Source organism: Pan paniscus, chromosome 11 (genome assembly GCF_029289425.2).
Source record: "Pan paniscus chromosome 11, NHGRI_mPanPan1-v2.0_pri, whole genome shotgun sequence".
NCBI lineage: Eukaryota > Metazoa > Chordata > Mammalia > Primates > Hominidae > Pan > Pan paniscus.
In genome coordinates, this window is record NC_073260.2 from 39,627,326 (window position 1) to 39,649,449 (window position 22,124).

Sequence of the window (22,124 nt, forward strand, 5' to 3'; positions counted from 1 at the left end):
AGACTTGATTGTAGTCAAGAGCCACTACTTATAATCAGAATAAGGGTCCTCAACCTTTGATGCTAAGGATCTACCATGCTTCTCATATGACGTTTTGTTATCAGGTGCAGAGAGGAGGCTTCGCAGCCTATAATGAGGGTAGGGAAGAGGGAAAGAGGATCACAGCAGGTACACTAATCATTTCTATCAACACTGCAACCTAAGGAGAAGGGCACATGGCAGGGACACACTCACACTGTTTGCCAGCCATTCAGCCAGAAGCTTGAAACACTGATTAGACCTGGGGAGGGCAGTTTGGTAGTAGCCACCAAGACAGATCAACCGACTGGGGGCCTCTGGACTGGTATTTCTTTATCTGAGTGCAAGCTGTGTTTCTAAGGTTTTTTGTTTTTGTTTTTGTTTTCCTTCAAGTAGGAGGGATAATGATTCCTACAATTCATGGTGGTTTAAAGGATTAAATGAGATAATGTACCACAATGTCTAGCATATAGAAACTGCTCAATAATTGTGATATTTTTTTCCTTCTCTTCCCTCTTCATTGAGACCCTGTTTTGCTAGAAGTTTAGTTTTCTAAGTCCTTTAAAGAAATTGCCTTACAGAGCTGTTTATTCATTTGCTCAGAAAATCATTTCTCATGGTTCTTCTCTGTGTTATCCAAATTTTGAGGAATTTGCAGGGTTCAGACTGATGGGATTTTACTATATCCCATATGAAATAAAAATGTTGGTATGTTTTGGTTGACTTAACTATAACAACACCAATCGTCATTTATGGTCTTAAAAACATTTTCACAACCATCATTCTTGTGTGACTGGTGTTCAGAACACCCCTCTGAGGTTAAATATTGTAGTCATTTCCACTGTAGGCAGGAGAGAGCCAAAAGCAGGAACCAGGTGACACAGGCAGGAAGTAGCAGAGGTGGCGTTCCATCCCAGTTCTCCTGACAACTGATGTCACAGCCAGAGCTCGCTTCTCTCCACCAATGGTCTAATCCCTCTGAATAAGCAGCAGGTCAATCAATGCTGATGCAATTGGATAAACTGCTTAGTAATAACTTGAGGCTCACCCAGATGGTTTGAACACAATATGAAAAAAAACAGTAGTCACTTTGTCTAGATCACGAGATAAATCTACAAATTGTAGTTTGTCTGTGCAGATTTTCATTGGCACAACCACCAGGAATCCTGCAACAATGTGTATGACAGGTGCAGCACTGTCAGGGTCACTTGTTAAGGCATTTAGAGATTCAATAAGGCAAAAATTATTTGCTGCAATGGATGCACTGAATTGCTAAATGAAGCGAGAAATATAGAAAAAGTATGAAAACTGTCTAACATGGTGCCAGACACAAAATCATTCAATCAACTCTTATTACTAGTAGCCATAAAAAGAGACCCTGATCATTCATTTGAAAGCAGGAAATCATAAAACTTACTCTGGAATAATCAAGATCTCTGGGTGTTGAGTCTGTTAAAGCTCGGACAAGGGCATTCATCATGCAGATTGGAGGAGAAGGTGGAGAGGGCTGAGAAGGTTCCTGTTGTAATGGGCTCTTTGGTTTGGAAGGCAGACGACCTCTCCTCCCTTTCAGACTATCTGTACGGACAACTGATGCCAAAAGAGACAAAGAAAACAATCTTCAAAGATTATGGAATGAATGACCATAAATCGCAAAAAGGAATAAAAACACATTACAGTTGAGCAATCATTAATGAGACCAACCATTTAAAAGTGGTAATAAGTTTGGAATAATATTCACACAATGATTTCATGAGAGTTGAAACAAGCAGCATAAAAGCCACCGATATTTACATTTGGTAATGAATTAGCCCTAAAAGTCTCCTTCTTAAATAGAACAAAGATGTATGTATACAAGTCCTCTGTTAATTTTGAGAAATTAGAATAAATAGTCCTCAGTTATTTTAAAATGTAGATATATATGATAAAAATAAAATGTTGAAAGGAAAAAGGAACTAGAAAAATTCACCATCCCAATGTAAATATTAACTTTTTTTCACTGATTTCTGATAATATGTATAAGCAAACTGGGTAAAAAGCATTATATCCATACCTTCTTTTACCATTCCAACACTGAGACACTTCTGAAATCGACAGTACTGACATCGGTTTCGACGTCTCTTGTCTACTGGGCAGTTTTTATTTGCCAGGCAAACATATTTTGCATTTTTCTGCACTGTTCTCTGTGAAAATATAATACAAGATAGTCAACTGATAGTTTCTGGAAAGAGGTAGGACCTGACAAGATGTATTTTAATTACAATGTGAAAAGCGACAGTGCAATTCGTATAATTCGATAAATTTAATTTCCTAAAACGCTAGCCTGCAGGAAAAACAATTTTATTAGTGTTAGCTGCTGACAATGGAAATCATCTCGGGTTGTTCTAAAGCAAGTCTCAGGAGACACCCAACTCTGAATGATAAAATCATATCTGAAATTACCAGGTCAACATATCATACCTTGGAGAATTAGATTATCTCCACTTTTAATATCCCTTTGGGAACAATTTTCTACTTGTTCCACTCCCCTGATTATTGCTGACCTTATTAAAATAAAATCAAAATTATCTGGGATGTACTTTGTTTGCTATCACTATTGTAAGTCAAATATCACAGTAACTGGCTTTGTTACCCAACAGAGATGAAATCATAAAAAGCAAAATCAGGATTTTTCTAATTAAAACATATAGGAAATAATGTTTTAATGCAAAAAAATTAACTTAATCAGCCTGTATAGCTTATTTTATCTTTAAAGACCATATATGATAAACAGTCCATTCCTGATTTTTCAAAGCAAAATCTTAAAAGTAGTTATTACGAATCATTATTATATCCAAGGAAGAAAACAAAAAACCCCAAGGGACAAACGAAAAATGAGACAAAGAAAGATATATGACAGCCATATATTTTCAGTGAAAATTCCTATTAATAGGTCATTTCATAAATGTCTATTGACATAGACACAGTAACCATATTGTAAAAAAAGTCATAAAACTTAAGGTTGGATAGAAAAATGATGTTGTATTTTTCAGAATCCATATAATTTGGAAATGACACATGGAGAAAGAAACATATTTCATCCTCCAAATTTAAACAAATGCTTACTTTTTAAATTGAAAACATTTGTGCAAATGAACGTATTTTTACCACTTAGGGTGAAACTGTTCAGAAATTACCTGGATCTATACAACTCCAAATAGAGCAGAAAGTTGAAATTTATTTGGGAAGCCTGGGCTGCATTAAAAAAAAAAAGAAAATAAATCCAGGTAACTTGGGCTTTCTGATCTATTTTGTGTTCAAACATCTAGATTTGCTTTTTAACATTTACTTCCAGTCATTCTCAACCCCCGTGTTTCAGTTTTACCCTGTTACCTTTTAATTTCATTTTAGGGGATAGTTTCTAGATTGCTTATATAAAACTTAATATAACAAAGCCAACCTATCTCAAGTCAAAGACATGTTTCCCCCGCCATAGTAGGTGATTTTAGTTTAAAATGCAAAATTCTGAAACACAGGCATACTTCTGAGGTTCCAGCATTTAAATTCTTAGCAGTCTGTAAGGGTAGGAAACGTGTGTTTCCTGAATAAAGCTTTCATTGAACATGCAGTAATTTCTAACACTCTATTTCTTGCCATCATCCTCAAGGCTTTATGCCAATTTGAGTGCTGATGGCATTTTGCTTCAGGTATACATTTTCCCAATAACCTGAAGCCTTCCCTACATTTGTGTTTAAGGACAGGGAGAGATCATTATGGTTCAATCACCGAATTCCTATCATTAACTGCACTTCATGTCACATTTTTAAAGAACTCAATTTAATGGTAGAAAGCCACTGGGTAAAACCTGCTCCGGTTCCCTTAATTAACAGTTCTGTGGGGTGATTCTCCCCCATCTTGCCCCCACCCTTTCAAGTATAGATTTGTTTTCGAGGGATTGCTGCAGAAAAGAGAAGCTGTTGGGGAACACTTAATTGACATTTCTAGACTCAGAATGTATTACCACTCTGGTATTTTGGTCAACTCTCCATTATTTAGAGATAATTATATTTGTAGATTATTCATAATTCTTGTTTTTTTCCTTCCCCCTTTCTGCTGCCAGTTTCACTGTCCTTCAGCATTTTCCACTGAAATCCTGTAAAAATCAAATCTGCTAAAGGAATGCAGTTACTTGAAAGTAGCTCTGATAAAGCTTGAGTAGTTAAAACAAAAAATGGCCAAACTCAGTGGCTAAAAAATAAAATGACCAAGATTCTGCATTTAAAACATCATAATCCCAAATATCTGTAGGGCACTTAACGTATTGCAGTCTTTCCCCAAACATTTTCTCATTTCTCTGCAGAATTCAGGTAGTGATATTTACAATCTGAAGATCAAAAATAATTGTTGCTTGTTGCTATGTATATCCCTCCACAAATGTGCATTTTTACAAAACTTTATAGCTTTTGTTTAATAATGAACTATTTGTACAGCTCTTTAAAGATTATAAAGCACTTTCATATATATTTTTATCTCATTGAATACACAGCTCTTCTCTGAGTTTTATTCATTGATAGGGAAACAGGCTTAGAATGAAGTCTCATGCCCAACATGATACAATTGGAAGGTGGAAGATCAAGGTCTTCTATTTGAGTCTTTTCTCACCAATTCTGGTGTACTCCCAGATATATCCTATTGGCCTCCCAAATCCAAGTTACCCAGTCAGCATCCTGCTTTCTCTTCCTTTCTACCCTGTCCAGCACTAGAGGATAAGGAATAATTTGTGTGGGTTTGTAAATGACTGAAATAATGGCCAGTGGGGTGAGGAGTGAGAAGGATGGCACAGAAGTAAGTGTCTGATAAAGTCTGGGAGTCAACAGCAAAAGGTAGCACAGCAAAAGAGCAAGGTCTTTTCCCTAAGTGGCAGAAATAACACTGAACTCAGGAGTCAGGACAAATCAGCTGGAAACATCCCATGGGCAGTTAAATCACTGCTTACAGCCTGCATAAGGCTTCACCGCTCCAGGCCTCAGCTTCCTCGTGGGTAAAATATGGGGGAGGCTGATGGCCCTCCCACTGTAAAATTTCTCCGTTAGGCCTATGAGGGAATCAATTATGTCTACACCTGGCACCGCATGTGATACAGAGGTAGGGAAAGGTTCCTAGAGGACACAAGACCCCAAGTTCTATCTTCTATGGAAAGAGGCAGCTCTTTCCATAGAAGAAGACAGTTGTCCCTGTCTCCTAGAGCTGCAGAGCTGTGAAAAGGGAGTGGACTTTGGGGTCACGCAAACGTGGGTTGGCATCCTGCCTCCATCTCCCTTCTCTGAAGGTGTGTCCTGAGGCAGCTGATTAACCTCTTCAAACCTCAACATCCTCATCTACAAAACAAAGAAAATTAAAACACTGTTTTAAAACACTGTTACTAAAAATAGCTAGTGAGTGGCCAGAATTCAATCTTAGATGTGTCTGACTCTAGAGCCCCAGCTCTTACTGTAAGGATTAAATGAGACACAAATGTCCAGGGCTTGGTACGCACACACTATCCCCTCAGACACCCTGGATGGACAGACAAAGCAATGAGGTTTTTGCATTTTCGAAGTCACAGGTCCTTTTAAGACTCTGCTGAAAGCTCTCCAGAAAAATGTTCATAGGGTAGTGTCAGGCCAGGAGGTTCACGGACCCCCGGAGTCCGTCTGGGGTGGCCTGCTGCACATGGACCTCAGTAGAAAGCCCCTGAGAAAATGGATGTGAAGGTGCTAGGAAGGGCTGTAGGAAAGCATGATGTGCCGATTACAGCTCTCAAACCGGGAAGAACAAGGATGCTCCTACACTCACTTAAAAGCTCCCTTCAGTGAGGGGGCTGGGTGCGGAGGGGAGGGGGCGGCGTGCGCTCACCTTGAAAAAGCCCTTGCAGCCCTCGCAGGTTCGCACGCCGTAGTGCTGGCAGGCGGCGTTGTCCCCGCACACGGCACACGTGCCCTCGCCAGACGACGAGCTCCTGTTGGGCGGCGACGGCAGGCTGGGACTCTCGCCCAGCAGGCTGGACGCGGTAGGGGAGGGCGTGAGACCGAGAGGCGGGAAAGCCAGCGGGGCCGCCCTCTTGGCCAGCGGCAGCCCGTACGGGTGGCCCTCAAGCGCGGCGGCCTGGCTGCCCGCGGCGGCTGCGGCTCCCAGCGGCAGGCTGAGCGCGGCAGTGGCCGTCGGGTCGTAGCCGAGGTGGTGGCCGCCGGCCGGGCTGGGCGCGGGGGGATGCGGCGGCGAGGGCTTGAAGTGGAAGAGCGGGAAGCGCGCGCCGGCCACCGTGGGGACCGCCTTCATCGGCGGGTCCAGCAGCGGGCCGGGCGCGATGCAGCCGGGCGCCGAGGGCAGTGCCTCGTCCCATAACGCCCCCGCCTGCGGGGGGAAGGCCGGCGTGGTGGGGGTGGACGGTGGGGACTGCTTGAAGTACATGGAGGTGCTGGGCAGCACCTCGTCCTCCGGGCTGGAGGCTGGAGGAATGGATGGCTGCTGATGCTGCTGCTGGTGATGATGGTGGTGGTGGTGGTGGTGGTGGTGATGGTGATGGTAGCTGGGCGCCCGCCCCTCCTCCACTTTGATCAAGGGCCGCTGCATTTGGTACACGCAAGAGGGCTTGAGTTCGTAGTTGCTCGAGTAGCCCTCCACGAAGGTACTGATGCTGGGCAGGGACGTGGTGGCTGTAGCCGTGATCTCAGTGCTGCCAAGGTCCATGGTCAGCTTGGTGTAGTCGGGGTTCATGATCTCCGTGGTGTATTCCGAGCTGTATGTCTGCGCCGCATAACTGGAACCTGGAGGCGAAGGGCTATATTGGGCTTGGACGCAGGGCATATCTGCAGGGACAGAGAAAAGGGTCTCTCAGAAGCAAGTTAACACTTGTTTTCTAGCCAACAGGCAGCATTGGGTTCACTGTTCTCTAATCTGGGAAACAGAGAGGAAGTGTCATCCTCTCCTCCTTCTGGTAGCATAGACACAAAGCCCCACACTTATTTTCTTCATCCCTAGTAAGGAAGATGAATTCCTGACAAAGGGGTGCCAAAACCTGGCCTCCTGTGGACTCCTGTACCTATCTTTCCTCCCTTGCCCTGTCCTCCACTAGATTTGGGAAACTTGAAGTCTTTCCTCATAAGCTCAGAGATGTTTTTAAAAAGAGGCTTTGAATCCTATAAACTAATTGGAGTGGGCTCCTTAGCTATAACCTAGGGGGACAAAGAGAAAGCCAGTGGTTTATTTGGGAGGAAAGAGGCCATTGGTCCCCCAAGGCATACACATTGATTTGTAAACCTGAGTTAGGCAAGAAAAACTACCCTGTGAGAGATTTAGTGGCCAAGGGAGAGAGCTGACATTCTAACATTTTATGAGTGCCAATTGAGGCTGCCCACACACGTTGTGGTTGCTTTCTCCCACCTCCTCCCCACTCCTCCAATAAGGCTAGCAGCCTGCACAAACTGGACCCCTGTTGATAACTTCAGTCAGCTAGGTGGGGACATAGGCCCAGGAAATTGACTCGGGGGAGTTTGTACCATCTGCAAAGAAAAAGATCAGCAGCTGCAACAAAACACCCACCCATATATATATATATATATATATATATATATATATATACACACACACACACACACACACACACACATATCCCAATTCTAACTAATAAAACATATCAGTGACTGTTTTGTGATAACAGTTTATAACTATCATAATAGGCAAGTTAGTATAGGTATTTCCTTATGACACTAGAATTAGTACCCATGAAAAAAAGCAGTTTCTCAATAGTCTTGATTTCTCTGCCAGTTTGACTATGTTGCCCCCAAAGTGGCTGGTATCCAGGGTGCTTACTATTGTTCAGAGAGGCTGAACTGAGTGAGAAGGCTCTGAGAATTATTGGATGTAGTGGATGATTTATCTAATTATTTTACTTTCTTTATGGCTAAATATAAATGGTAAAAAAACGGCGGTTTCTGGTGGTTGGTTTTTCTGAGCCAAAGGAAAACCAGGTGCTTAACGCCTCTTTGGAGTCTATGGTGTAAAAGGTGTGACTAATAGAGAAGTGAATACTTCACATTTCCTTTGACATCTTTCTCTTACCCACATTTCCAAATCTGATTGAGTCATGCATGTATGGGATGATATCTTGACTTGAAAAAAGGTGATGAGGGCCTGTTGGAAGAAGCAGTGATGAGGAGAGGCCAGTTCAAGCCTTTCTTTAACAAGCAGGGCCTTAAAAATACACTCACTAGTTTGAAGTCCAGTTACTTATCTTGCTGTCCAGTTGTTGGGATGAAATGAAAGGCTAATCATTTAAAAGAAAGAACACTGCCTGATCTTTGATCTATTCTCCTTCTCCCCTTCAGCACCTCTAGGATTTCTCCATTACTCTTTTCTGTCATTCTTTCCGGCCAATCCCTTTTTACTGCTCTTATTTGTGTCTTTCTGAGGTTTCTAGCTAGAAGATGAACTTGCTGGGATTGTATTCTATTTATCTGCATTATCTATGGTGCCCACACAGGCTTGGCACCTAGTATTCCTTTAACAAATTTGTAAAGAGGTGGTACAAACCAAACGTGCAATCTGTTCTTTTGCCAAACTCAAATTTACTCTTTGGTTTTCAGCTCAAATGCTTTTCTCCTTCCCTCTGAGCTTCAATCATCCAAACTTCTGCACCCAAATGATTTGGGTTTTATATAAATGAAAATGCTCAGTATTGCTCTAAGTGATTCCATAACTCTTACATGTGCACACTGGCTATAAAAGAAGAGCAAAAATGAAATTAAAAATGTATAAAATACCCTAATCTATTGGTGTATTTGTATTTCTCTTAGGAAAATTAATTTTGAGCAATGCAAGCTTAATTTAATTTGGCTGCTCCACTCAGTAGCAACAGGGTGTGGTATACAGAGGAGCTTCCTGTGAGGAAGCCACCTGTGTTGTGAAATTCGCGGCCAGCAGTCACTGTCCTGGCACTGGGCAGGTCGACCACGCTGCCCGCCGAGTGTGTGGTTCCCCCACCCACTTCCCTCAGCCAGGGAGGAGAAAAGGGTCTTGCCTTCGGACCTACCTGGAGGGTATCTTGCGCGCTGAATGGTGGGGCTGGGGGTCTCTCCAGCGGAGGCTGAGAGTGTAGGAGGAGCGGACGTCCGGCGAGGCGAAGCGCCGGCAGTGCTGCCCGGCACCGCTAAGGGTCCAGGCTCAGGGCCCGGGCTTGCCGGGCTGCCCTCTTCCGCAGTGGGCTCTACAGGCACGGTGAAAGAGGACATAGGTCACAGTGAGACCAGGATGGGTCACTACGGCCCGGGCTGGGCGCATTGGGGACTGGGGGAATTGGTTGGCAACCTCTAGAAATGTTACATTAATTACAAAGAATTATCGTAAAATTAAGGGTGATTAATGGTACAGGAGTCCCCCTGGGCAAGAAGCATCACACGGCCTCGGGGAAGCCGAGGAAAGGTTGTTGGAACCCACTGCGCCTACCACCGTTTTGTGGCACCAAAACCGAGGCTAAAAAAAAAAAACGCGCAGCCTGTTATTGCCCAGAAATTGATCTCTCTGCCCCCACAACTGATTCCGAGCTTACGAAGTCAGGAAAACCAAAGAAAGCAGAACACTTGAGGAACGAGCTCCGCCCGAATACGGGGGGTCAGTTCACCAGCGGAAAAAAGCCATTTTCCAGCTCCGCCCGCCCCCAACCCTCAAATACAAATTTTACACGTTGCATAGGAAATGCACAAGGTCCGGAACGAATGCATGAATGCCCCGAGGAATTAAGAAAGTCTGCGCTTTTCATTCTAAATGCTAATGGAGCTTCGCTTCTATTAGCCGCGAGTTTCGAGGGCCAGGGGTCAAGCAAACAAAAGGGCACAGCGATGAGAAGGCTGGCGCTGGAAGCAAGAGGACGAAGCGGACGGCGTTAGCGGCTGATGGGACGAGCGGAGGCAGGTCCCCTGCACCCAGAGGGCGGTGTCTTCGAGGGTGGGCGGCTTGGAGGCTCCTGGCCACCCAGCGGCCTAGCGGGTCACATTCCTGAGGGCGCCGAGCGCAGCTCCGGGACCAGCGTCTCAGCGCACAGCCTCAGCGAAACTTTGTAGCTGAAAGCGCAGCTCAGCAGGCCTCAGGGAAGGAACTGGGTGCCCAAACTCCGGCCTATAGCGCCCCCTTTGCCCGGGGTGGGCGCAGCTCGAAGAGTGGGAACATGGACCGAAAAACCCCAAATTAAACCAAACCAAAAACCTCCGAGGTGCGCGGGGCCACGAGGGTCATCTCCTGGCGCCCCTGAGCCCGGGGCTTGCCTGCAGGAAGAGAGAAAGGGACTCGGGGCTCCCAGGTCCAGGAAACCCTCGACGACCAGGAAATGGGGGATTCCCTTGCCACCCCCAGCCCCAGCTGGAGCTGCTCGGACGGAAAGCTTGCGCTCGATGTAGCGCGGGTAGAAGCGGATCTTCCCACGGCTGTAGCACGTGCTTCCCGTCTCCCCGCATCTTCAATGGGGGTCTCCAGCAATCCCCCACCCGCCCCTTCAGTGGGTGCCCGCATTCCCGTCCCGCATTCCCTGAGGGCCTTTCAAGCGGAGTCGTTCTCTGAGAGGAGGCCTCAGAACTCGGGTGGGCGGGGACCGCCTCTCCCCAACGAAGGAGTTCCCCTCGAGCGCCCAGCGTTCGCGGGAGGGACCCACACAGCCTTTCCTCCAGCCCAGCCCAGCGCCCCGCCGCTCTCTCCACCCCACAAACGGCCGGTTACCTAGGCAAAGCCTCAGTGCCTGGAAACACGTTCCGCCGCTCCGGCTTGCGGCCGCCGGGGCCGGGAGCACAGAGCCTTGGGGTTGTAAATTAGGAAGAAATAACTACCTCTGTCAAAGCCCCTTTCTTTCTCGTGGGCAGACGAAAGGAACACCCCCGTGTTCCCCTCCCGGTGGTGAAGTGTGTGGAGGAAACCGTGAAACGCACCATTGTGACCGGGGCTCCTCTGCGGAGTTTCCAACCCTGGGGAGCGGGGGCGGAGGTTGGGCGGGGGCAAGAGGAGCGAGGGAGAGACTGACAGAAAGGGAAAGACTGAGATTCTCAGAAAGACCGAGGGAGACTAGACAAACCGCGGGGAAGAATTTCTGTGAGCGCACGGTCCCAGGGAACGGGGTGGATGGGTGCCGGGGGGTGGGGGGCGGAGCGGACGTGGAGGTTGCTGTGGCCTAAGGAGGCTTTGATACTAACTCTGCGAGCATCTTGTTCAGCGAAAATAACTCGAATAAAGTAACTTCATTCATTGTGCCCATTAGCCACGTTAGGCAGCTTTTTCTTTCCCTAACTTGATTCTATAAAATATTTCCCGGTCGTGGGAAAAGGAGATCCGGCACTGGACTCGCGATGGAATGACGGCTCCCTGTTCTTCTCTCCCAGCACCACAAGGCCCTGGGATCACAGCCCGACATTTCTGATTACTAACTCCTCGCAGCTCTTCCCTCTGGAGAATCCGGACGCATAAATAAATAAAAGGCAATCTCCAAGAACGTTTTTGGAAATCAAGGGACAAATGCGTTCTTCCTCACCACTGCCCCGAGGCTTCCAACAGGTTGGAGAGGTGCCTTTGGAAGTCAGTCTCCGCAGGCTGCGCTCGCATGACCGCTCTGGTCTCACCACCGAGAACTTTCATTTCTACTAAGAGTAAAACACTCGGAGCAACTTCTCCAAAAGCGCGAGTTCTGTCAGTGAAAAAGCATGCCTTTCCCACACCGAGCCAACGTCCAGAAGAGAGGGACACCGTCCCCACACGTGTCAGTGTGCGGGAGTCGCCAATTACACCCGATTTACCTCCTAAGGGAAAAGTGTAAACCGGCATGTCAGCGACGCCAGGCAGACGTGCCTAGTGGAACCCCAGGCTCATTTCAATACAATAAGCCACATTCCTACAATTACGCCCTCTTTCCTGAGGTCCTCCGAGTGCGTCTGCAAACTCTGGCCGTCGCTGCCTAGGCCCTTCCCTCCTAAGCTTCCTTCCAGAGAACCAGCTCGGTGCCACCATTAGCAACATTTACTTGGACCCACCAGAGCTCCTATTTTCAATCCTACTTAAAAGGCAGGAAAATTACTGCCGTTCATCACCGGAGCTGCAACTCCCTGCCGCTGCCGCTGCCGCCGCCGCCGCCGCCGAGAGCATCATTACCATGACAACTAGAGCCGAAATACCCTGAATTACATCGCTGGAGCCGCTATAGCACAAATCCCGGTCCTCCTCTTTGTTAGAGGCTTTTCGCCTCTTCGAGTTGGGGGAGGAATCCCACGAGCTCCAGAGATCCCCGCGGGCCCACTACAGGGGAAAAGTTTCAGATCAGAACCTACGGGCCGCTGGGCTAGCAAAGCCGGAGCCGGGCGGCAAGGTCAGGGGAGGGAACCCCACACTCAAAGTTGTCAATTTCAGGAGCGACGCTTCCCAGCAAGCCAACTTTTTTAGCAAGTCCCCTTATTAACTGGGCGAATCTCATACGTACTTGAGTGCTGTGGCGGTTCCGTCTTTAGAGCGAGTTTCTAGAGAGCTGTCCCGAAATCTGCACTGGGGGGGAGTCACAGCTGCTGTCCCGGAAGGGCTGCGGTGTACAAGCCCAGCGGCTCCCGGAGGCGGTGAGCGGCTGGTGGGGGATGCTGCGATCCCGACTCATGGGAGAGCACAGCCGAGAGGTTCCGCGGGCGTCCTGGCTTGGGCTGTGACCAGGGGGGAGGATGCCGCCGCTGTTCCCACCTCCACGGCCACTGCCGGCACCGTCAGCGTTGCAAAGTGAGCCCGGGAGGGGCGTCCAGCTGCGGTGCCGCGCTGCACCGGCAAGGGCTCAGGGCAAGAGGGGTGTGAGCGCGCGGGAGAGCGAAGTGTGTGTGCGGAGCCTGTGTGCGCGCTTGTGTCTGTGTGTGCGAGTGAGGGAGCGGGTGTGAGCGCGTCTGTGTATGGGGAGCGGAGGAGGAGCAGGAGCTGGAGGGGTGGGGGGCGGGAGGCAGGAGACTCCGCTCTCCCGGCTGCGCGTTCGCTCGCTCTCTCGGCACGTCATTTATGCCACAGGAGCCCTAGCGGCCTCTCCATAGAGTGCCTGGAATGCGAGACGTCAATGTGACGCCATGGGACGCTACGTCACCCTCCTCCTCCCTCCCCTGGCCCAGCCGGTTCCGCGTGTGCGAGGGAGGGTGTGTGTGTTCGTGTGCGCGCGCGCGCGCGCGTTCCTCGGCCAGTCGCACGGCCGCACAATGGAAACTCCGCCGCACGGCCGGCCCCGGCCTGGGGGCTTCTCGGACTCACGGTGCCATCCCTTTTGCAGCGGAACCGCTCGCCAGGGCGTGCGTCTGCGGGAGGGTGCAGCGGCCTGCCCACGGGTCAGGCGGGACCGCCCAGCTGTCAGGCTCGGGTGGAGTAGAGTTGGAGGAGTGCTGCTGGCGCGCCTCCGAGGCTGCCCCGAGGCACGGAGCCAGGGGGAGGGGGGTAAGGGAGAGGACAGCTCTTCCAAAAGGGAAGGCTCCGCCAGCCAGCTTCTGACCAGCTCCAGTGACCTGGCAGCCGGTGCAGAAGGCGTCTGGCACCAGCCCGAAGACGCCCTGAGGTGCAGCTGCACTTTCCTCTTGCAGAGGTTCTAAAGCTGTTTACGTTGCTCCGGTCCTCTGCGCCCAGGCTAATCCCCCCTCCCCGCATCATTTACTGGGTGCGTGTTTCACACAGGGATGCAGATGGTTCCGGGGATAAGGTTTGATTTCTTTACACGTACGGCGTGGGTTTCTTAACTGGACACGTTATAACCCAGCGAAGTGCACATCCATCATGCACACGCGCGCTGCAGCAGAAACTACTCTGTGTGTAAAACAAACACACACGTGTTGAACAGCTGAGCGGGTCTGACTATTGCAAATCATTCCTCCTCCCCAGCACCGGGTCAGAAATGGAACTCTCAACTAGCACTTTCACTTTTTGATGGTTGTAGATGCCCTCCGCCCACATCTCCCAAATTAAACATTTCGAAATCAATCAACAGGATTTATTAGTCAGTCCCTCGCTAGGGGATTTGCTTTGGTCTCCTGGGACACATTTGTCATGAAATGGTGTGCCGAAAGCCTGGGTGACTGTATGAAGGAGAGCAATTTCTTCCTGGAAATGATAAATTTAAGTGTAAATTTCTTGATGAAAACAAAATTTATCAGAGTTAAAGACCCCTAGTCCCAAAGGTTGCTGCTGAGTGAACGCAGTCTCTTTCAGAAATGAATTTTTGGACAGGAGAAAATATTTGAGTGAAACAATGCAGATAGAGTGGTCCCCATGTGGTCCGCTTGAATCACAAATACGGTTTTATATGTTTGACCTGTCCCAATTTGTGTGTGTGTGGCGGGGGCGGGGGGCGCTGCGCCGAGGGGAGATACAAGATTCCTTTGTAGACAGCACACATTTCAGAATCGAAGAAGGTTCGAGCTAGGACCAGAAACTTGAAAACAAACTACATATAGGTAAATATGGCATGTATATCTTTCTTCGCCTCCACTTCCAATTCAGACACGGTGGTGCGGAGAGGATCGTGGGAGGATGCCCCGAAAGTTGACCCAGCCGAGAGCAACCGAGTCTCTGCACTGCGGCGGGTTCCAATCCAGCCTCGGAAGGAAGGAGGGCGCTGCTACATTGTATCCATTCAAAGGCTTGAAGGGGGGGAGCAGGACCTGGAGCCGCGCGGCGCTGACGCACGCGAGGCGCGTGATTGACGCAGGCGATGTTACTAAATTCGGCGGTTGGCCGGGACCCGCCGCCGGCGCGCGCCGCAGATAGCGGAGTAGGTTCCCCTCGGTCACCCCCGCCCCTTCTCCATTCAACGCCGCGCGGGGCGGGGCAGGGCGCGCGGGGCGGGGCGGGGCGGGGAGCGCGCGGCCGCGCCAGGATCCGGCCGAACCAAATATAGTCGGGCCTGGCTATTTTTAGACGGGTCTCGGGCGCGAGCCCGCCGCGTGAGGGGGCGCCCTGACCCCGCCGGGAGTGCGGAGGGGGCGGGGGCGGAGTCGCCATCTTGGACTCGGTTCGACCAGGTCTGGTGACCGGCGACGCGGGGCCGGGCTCGGCGCCGGGGGTCGGGGTGAGTGGGCGCGAGCCGTGGGAGAGAGGGGGGGCGCTGGCGGCTCTCTTCGTCCGGCGCGGGCTGTGAGAAGTGAGCAGGGCGAGGCGCGGGCGACAGCTGGGCGCGAGGCCCGTGCATGTGTGTGCGCACGGAGGTGGGGAGACGGTGATCCCCGCCCGCCCTGCGGAAGGCCCGGCGGTCCTACCACCCGGCAGCTCGGCCAGCCCCGAGTCGCGTGGGGGCGGAGCTGCCCGCGGCCACCACTTCCTGAGTGCCGGGGATACCCTTCCCGGACGTCACGGAGGAGCCGAGGCGGCGGTGGCGGCCCGGGGCTCATCCTGCACTTGCATCACGGGTGCAGCAGCAGCTGCTCTGCTCCTTTGTGGCTTTTTCCCCCGTTGAGTAACTGCTTTGTTAACTGAAAATACCATGACGGGCCAGTGTGATCACCAGCTCCAGATCTCAAAGAAAGTGAAGCTGTCAGGCAAGAAGAGGGAGACTCCCCCAGCCGGCTGCGATGGTATCTGGTGGGTGGATGTGTAGAGAAGCACTTGACAGTTTCCACGTATTACTTCTTGCCTAACTCTTCACCCCCAAGAAGATTTAAAAATACTTTTATTTCCATGCTGTAAAAATTTCATTTGTGTTCTGCACCTCCCTCACCCCCCTAATCCTCCTTCAATTAAAACTCTCATGTAGAACTGGAATCACTGTAAGCAGGAACCCTAAAATTAGGTACAGTTTTTAGGAAACATGACATCTTTCAATGAATTTATTCAATAAACTACATTTTCTAAATGTTAATATGTATGAAAGGTCCTTGCCCACTCAGGGTTGTTATAAAGCTGCTAAATTGTTCATATGAGTTGGGCTCCAGTGACCGTTTCAAACCAGTATCCTTGTTTACCTAAATTTAAAACAAAACAAAACAAAAAAACTCTTCTCCCTGGCTGAGAACCTCCAAGCAAAGTTTCCTCTCTTTGAGTGGGTGTGTCTTCTGGACCTCTATCTTGGTTACTTCTGTGCATCATCCTCCCTTCTCCCCTCCACCTTCCTTTACATCCTTTTCTGTTTTTTACAGCCTTACTCCTTTACATCCGTTCCTTCCTTTACATCCTTACTCCTTTACATCCTTTTCTTCCTATCAAGTGGCCAATATCTGTTCCTGCACTGCTCTGTTAGACTGAGGGCTGTTGTCTGACCTCCCTGAGCCAATCAACTGTTCGTGGCTCAGTGCTTCTCGGGGTAGGAAGGGGGACTGACTGCTGGAGAGGTCACTGAGTGGCAGCCTTTTGAAACTCAAATGGAAATTCATGGAAGCAGAGACAACAGCTCTCTCGTAGACGGAGACACCATCCTCTGCTTAATCCTATGTCCCTAAACGTATGCTGTTCTTTAGGTGACCCAAACAGAATTCGTTTTTCTCGAGTCTTTTTTTTTTTTTAGAATTAGTATCTACTGCTCTATACCTTTTCAAAAGTCGCATTTATTAGAAACCAGGCATAATATTCTGTAAGGCACATGTAATGTGACTATTTCAGTAATCTCAATTTCCTTTTTAAGATTTTATTAACTTTTTTATCTCTTCTTTTAGGAAATCAAATAAGACTACCTTAATCTGTGAAACGTTGAAAACTTTCTTGGCTCAGTCCTTTTTCTATAACAGAAGAGAGACATTTATATGTCACTAGTTTACATACACGAAGTTAAGTTTCTGCTTTCATGATGCTTATAGCAGCCAGCCTGTTAAAGAAGTATATAAATTAACCATTACGGATTCACTGGATAGTTACCTTTCATTTTGTTTTGGATTTGTAGGCCTAATCTGCCTGCAAGAAAGAACTATTTCTCTTAGAAAATAAAATATGAAATTTGGGGGAAACTTATGTGTGATATAAAGCAATTGTTTTAAATTGCTTTAAATGCTCTTCTGATGAAGTAATGACGTATAATCTTATTGCTTTTACTAATATATAGAGATGATGATTTCTTATTAATGCAAATATTGGGTGAGGAATGGTGAAATAAAAATTCTAAGCCAGAATTGTTACCTAGGGTGAAAACAGGAAAGAAAAGTAAAAAATTTTAAGTTCAAGTTTTGTGGAATCAATGTAGAAGTTCTATACTATATTTAAGGTACATATATAAAATTTAGTAACTTCAGCTGACATTGATTTATACACGAGATGTACCTGGCTCAGTAACCTGCAATCATTATAGTAAGTTTCTATCTGACCTACATGCTTGCCATTCGTTATCAGTTCCATCATTGCCAGATTAGTCTTCCTAAAATTTAGATTTTGTTATATAACTTCTGGCCTCAAAAGTCTTCAGCAGCTGGATATTTTCTCCAAAATCAAACCTAGAGCCTCTTTTATTTCCACAGAATTTTCCTGTCCTAGTCAAACTGGTGTTCTCACTGTTCTTCAAACTTCCTTTCAACCTCCCACATTTGTTGATAGTTTTCCTTTTTATGGCATCCCCTCCTTCCTCTTCTTCTCCACTAATTGAAATTTACTCTTCCTCTAAAACTAGCCCAAGAAGTGAACTCAGATGTACTTTACAAAGTCTTTCACAGAGTCTTTCACAAAGTTCTTATTTTTCTGCCTTCTTTTTGTGCTCTTGTGTCCATGGTCTATTCCCTTGTCAAACTGTAAGCTTCAAAAGCATACCCCACACATCTTTGAAATCCCTGTGGCACCTAAGAATGTTCGATATGGACAGTAAATGTCCATAAAATATTGCCTCCTTTAATTTGGATATGAATAGAGAGAATAGCCATATTATAAGTAACAAATTATATGGATTAGTGTTTTTTTTTTTTTGAGATGGAGTCTTGCTCTTTCACCCAGGTGGAAGTACAGTGGGACGATCTTTGCTCCCTGCATCCTCCACCTCCCGGGTTCAAGTGATTCTCCTGCCTCAGCCTCTGGAGTAGCTGGGATTACAGGTGCCTGCCACCGCACCTGGCTAATTTTTGCATTTTTAGTAGAGATGGGGTTTTCACCATGTTGGCCAGGCTGGTCTCCAACTCCTGACCTCAAGTGATCTGCCCGCCTCTGCCTCCCAAAGTGCTGGGATTACAGGCATGTGCCACCATGCCTGGCTGGAATAGGGTGTTTTTGGCACGAGTGGGCATGTATAAGTTTATTTATTGGTTGCTTTCTTTACTTCAACCTGATACTCCAGATAGAACATACTTTCTCAAGGTGCCTGCCACAAGCCCAGACAGCTGCGTGGTGATAACAAGAAAATGGCAGTTTGTCTTTATCTATTGTATCTGCGTAGGAAGATTTGCTATGATTTTTTTTTCCTGATAGACTTTTGGTTTGACTCTAATTCTAACCTCTTTCCCCTCTATTTGTACTTTCTCTTATGCTGCTTTCTCTCACTTATGAACTAGATGCTGTAGGCTAGGAAATGTTAATATCAACTTCTTTTAGAAAAAAGTTTTTAAGGTTTGGAAAATTGAGAACCATGACATTTTTGTATAACCAATTAAATATGAAAATTCTTGAATCTCATCTTTTCCAAAATATATTGAAATAGGTTTGCATGCTACTATATGCAGAAGTAAAATGAGCAAAACAATTTTGGATTACGATTTTTTAGAATTTTTAGATAGAAGCTCAATATGATTGAATATTAATATCAATGACTGAATATTAAAGTTTACTTTAACAAGGAGAAAGTAACATAGTAGATCAGGAAAGACTTTCTAATTGTAGAAAATTTTAGAAAAAGTAGAAACCTGAGATGGAAAGATTACTTAATAGTATAAGTGCCAATAATACTTTAAAATCTCATTAAATAATGTCTTTTCATCCATTAGAAATAATAAGAGTCAGGACAGGCTTGCAGTCTGGTTAAAAAGATAGTTTATTTCTTAGTCATGTTTTCCTCAATCATTGGTAAACTCTGGAAGACCTCAGTAATCTGGGGGAGAAAAGTTATTACTCATGTGTGATAAACCAATTCAGGATATTATTTATGCCTATGAAACAAGATCTGCCTTTTAACTAGAGTTGATGGATGAAGTAAATACCTCTTTCCAAATATAACTGCATAACCCTTTCCCATCATTTCCACTCTGAAAAAAACCAAAAAGATTGCCTCACATACAAGTTCAGTTCCTTCAGCATATTCTCCAACAGTGAGATGCTATATATCACAAAAAGCACTAGACTGCTTCTCAGAGGCCTGGGTCTGGCTTTGCTGCCATGAAGGTGCCCAGCCTTGGGTAAGTTCATCTTTTTGGGGGGCCTAAATATTATTTGTAAAATGATAGTGTTGGGCTCACTTTATGATCTTTAAGGAAATTTCAAGTTCTAAAGTTGAATGCTTTTTTAGACACATTAAATATTGTGAATCATGAGTCAGCTGTGCCCTAGTCTCCTAAAGTGATTGCTATGGCCAGGAGACTTACAAACTGTCTTGTATACAATACATGTGCTTTTAGTAGTAATGTTATATTAAACTGCTTTGGCCTGCATGGTAATGAACTATAGCCACTGAGTGGGATCTTGGTGGCCTGAGAGAGTTAATGCTGCCAGCATCACAGCCTTCTGTCCATGAAGTAGAAACGAGCAGAAACCTGGATAGTCCAAAAGTCATTTTATATTTAGCTTTGGAATTTGTTTTTGTGCCTTCATTTGAATATGGATGAGTCACAAATTGACTTCATACAAATTAGCAAACTTTCATTGGAATGGATTCTGTTGTTTGCTCCTCTTCAGTTCCTTTCTGATCCTCACTGCATGCAAAGCACAAACCATTTCTTAAGTGTAGCAGTGGAGGCAGAACTGTCCTTTTTCTGCTTCTTCCTAGAAAAGGCTTGATGATGGTGGGGTTGCAAGTCTACATCTCCCTTCGGAGTGTAAATAAATAGTGAAATAGTGAGAAGGCAGATCACAAGGAAAGTACCAAGTAGGTGTTAAGTTGAAAAAAAAATGGCGAAACAACCAGGATGAATACAGTAGGCTGTATTTGCAAACTTGTTAGGTTTGTGGATGGATAGACCTTTATAGATAAATAAGAGCTCACTTTGTAGGCATTGGGAAGTATCTGAATTTTAACAGATTACAGGTTGAGGTATCATTTTAGTTAGGTTTAGATAGTGAAAACATGGTTTATCCATTTTTTAAATGCCTATTCTACATATTTAGGTATCTGGTTTCCTCTTTAGATCATGCAATTAGTAACTGATTCTGATTTTTTTACCATAATACATTTTCCAGTATTTATTCTGCATGTTTATAGTTCACTACTGGAAAAATTCTTTCCTGACATCTGTTCTGAATTAGTTCCCTTTTCCAGTTATGTTTTCCTGTTTTATCAATTGTGGTGAGGAGAATAGAAAGCCATATTTTAAAGATTTCTGCTACTTAAGTTTAGTAAAATTGAAATAAACTACGTAACTTTTTCTAAATTCTGGAAATTTGCATGTTAAATTACCGGTTTCATTTTTTAAAACAATAGCATAAACCGGACAAAATTTGAGATCCAGTTACCGTAGTCTTTCATAGTTGTCAAATTGACTTTTCCATAGTTAAAAAATTTTTTTGAGAACAGCTTCTGTTGTCTCAATGTCTTTAAAAATGTCTTTTTGTTTCAGTTATCTTGGATCTATGTATTTGGGATGAATCTTCTTTGGGATGAACTTATTGAGTACTTAGCAGTTCTTGGCATGCTAAGAGTAGGTATTAAGAGGAAGAGTGGTGCTCCGTAAACATTTGATGATTGAATGAAAGCAGTTTGCAGGAAGCTTTATCCAAAATATTCTATTTTCTTTATCTTAACCAGCCTCACGGCCTTAGAACTTTTCTGGGATAGTTTCACTCATTAGGCATAAGAGAGGAACAGAGAAGGCATAAGAGAGGAGCGTACATCACTGTGCTGCTGCACCTGCACTACCCTCTTCCACCATTGCACCGAGTCTACAGACACTTCTGGTTGCCCAGATTGAGGGAGGTACCCCTGAGTTATAGCACTCTGGGACATCTGCATTTGAACTGAGAACCGATTCAGGTGTCCTGAGGAATTGTTATGCCTTACTTTTTGACCCCAGGTACCCCCAGGAATTAATCTCTGGCTTATCTCTCTATTTTGATATGCCACTTTTGCTGCGATAGTTTCACAAGATTGTGTTCTTTTCTCTTTTCTTCACTGTCTCTGCCTGGGCGGCATATATAACCTATTCATCAGTGAGTTCCTCAACTCTAATTGATTTCCAACTGTAATCTTCACTTTGCTTTCCAGTTCTAGATGTTACTATTCAAGGCCTCCGAGTGCATAGTTACTTGTCTAATATCTATCACCCATAGACTGAGAGGCTTACATGTAGGGTGTTAACTAGGAACTCAACTTATATCTACTTAACATATTTAAACATGTTAAGATTTAATTTTTGAAAAGATAATACATTTACATGATTCAAATGACAAAGCATTTAGAAATGAGAAGTTTACTTTCCACTCCGGTCCCCTACTAAATGACCCTCCTTCCAGAGTTGTTGTTGTTGTTCTTTTTTTTTTTTTTTTTGAGACAGAGTCTCTCTCTGTTGCTCAGGCTGGAGTGCAGTGGTGCGATCTTAGCTTACTGCAACCTCTGCCTCCTGGGTTCAAGAGATTCTCCCGCCTCAGCCTCCCGAGTAGCTGGGAGCTGGGACTACAGGTGCAAGCCACCAGATTCGGCTAATTTTTGTGTTTTTAGTAGAGACGGGGTTTTACCATGTTGGCCAGGGTGGTCTGAAACTCCTGACTTCTAGCAGTCTGCCTGCCTCAGTCTCCCAAAGTGCCGAGATCCTTCCAGAGTTTTTTAATGCATTTCCAAGACACTACAAATATAAATTCTGTTTCCCTTTCCTTTTTTATACACATGGAAGCTTACACGTATTGTTCTGCCTTTTTCACTTAATAGTGTGTCTTGGAGTTCTGTCCATAACAGTGGAAAAATATCTGAGATATATCTGAGATATATTTCATTTATAATGTATCTTGGAGATCTCTTCATGTCATTGTGTGAATATATCATTATTTAGCCAGCCCCATATTGATGGACA

At 46.0% G+C, this 22,124-nt stretch overlaps 1 protein-coding gene and 1 long non-coding RNA gene across 5 annotated transcripts in view; one reads left to right on the forward strand and one right to left on the reverse strand.

Moving 5' to 3' along the window:
• NR4A3 (nuclear receptor subfamily 4 group A member 3) overlaps positions 1-13,023 on the reverse strand; it is a 43,154-nt gene extending 30,131 nt beyond the window's left edge. The window contains exons 1-5 of one of the 3 annotated variants that reach the window (XM_034967874.3): positions 12,485-13,023; positions 9,068-9,241; positions 5,893-6,845; positions 2,072-2,201; positions 1,436-1,608 (exon numbers count right to left, since the gene is read on the reverse strand). In XM_034967874.3, coding sequence (XP_034823765.1) covers positions 1,436-1,608; positions 2,072-2,201; positions 5,893-6,843 — 1,254 coding nt within the window. In that variant the 5' untranslated portion in view covers positions 6,844-6,845; positions 9,068-9,241; positions 12,485-13,023. Of the gene's footprint in view, positions 1-1,435; positions 1,609-2,071; positions 2,202-5,892; positions 6,846-8,097; positions 8,164-9,067; positions 9,242-10,850; positions 11,047-12,484 lie in introns of those variants that run through there. The other 2 variants (XM_055117813.2, XM_063593947.1) reach the window with 2 other exon arrangements.
• A 1,977-nt stretch (positions 13,024-15,000) lies between these two features.
• LOC100986345 (uncharacterized) overlaps positions 15,001-22,124 on the forward strand; it is a 447,106-nt gene continuing 439,982 nt past the window's right edge. For both annotated transcript variants that reach the window (XR_010109022.1, XR_008626667.2), the window contains exon 1: positions 15,001-15,082. This is a non-coding gene — a long non-coding RNA (uncharacterized LOC100986345). The remainder of the gene's footprint in view (positions 15,083-22,124) is intronic.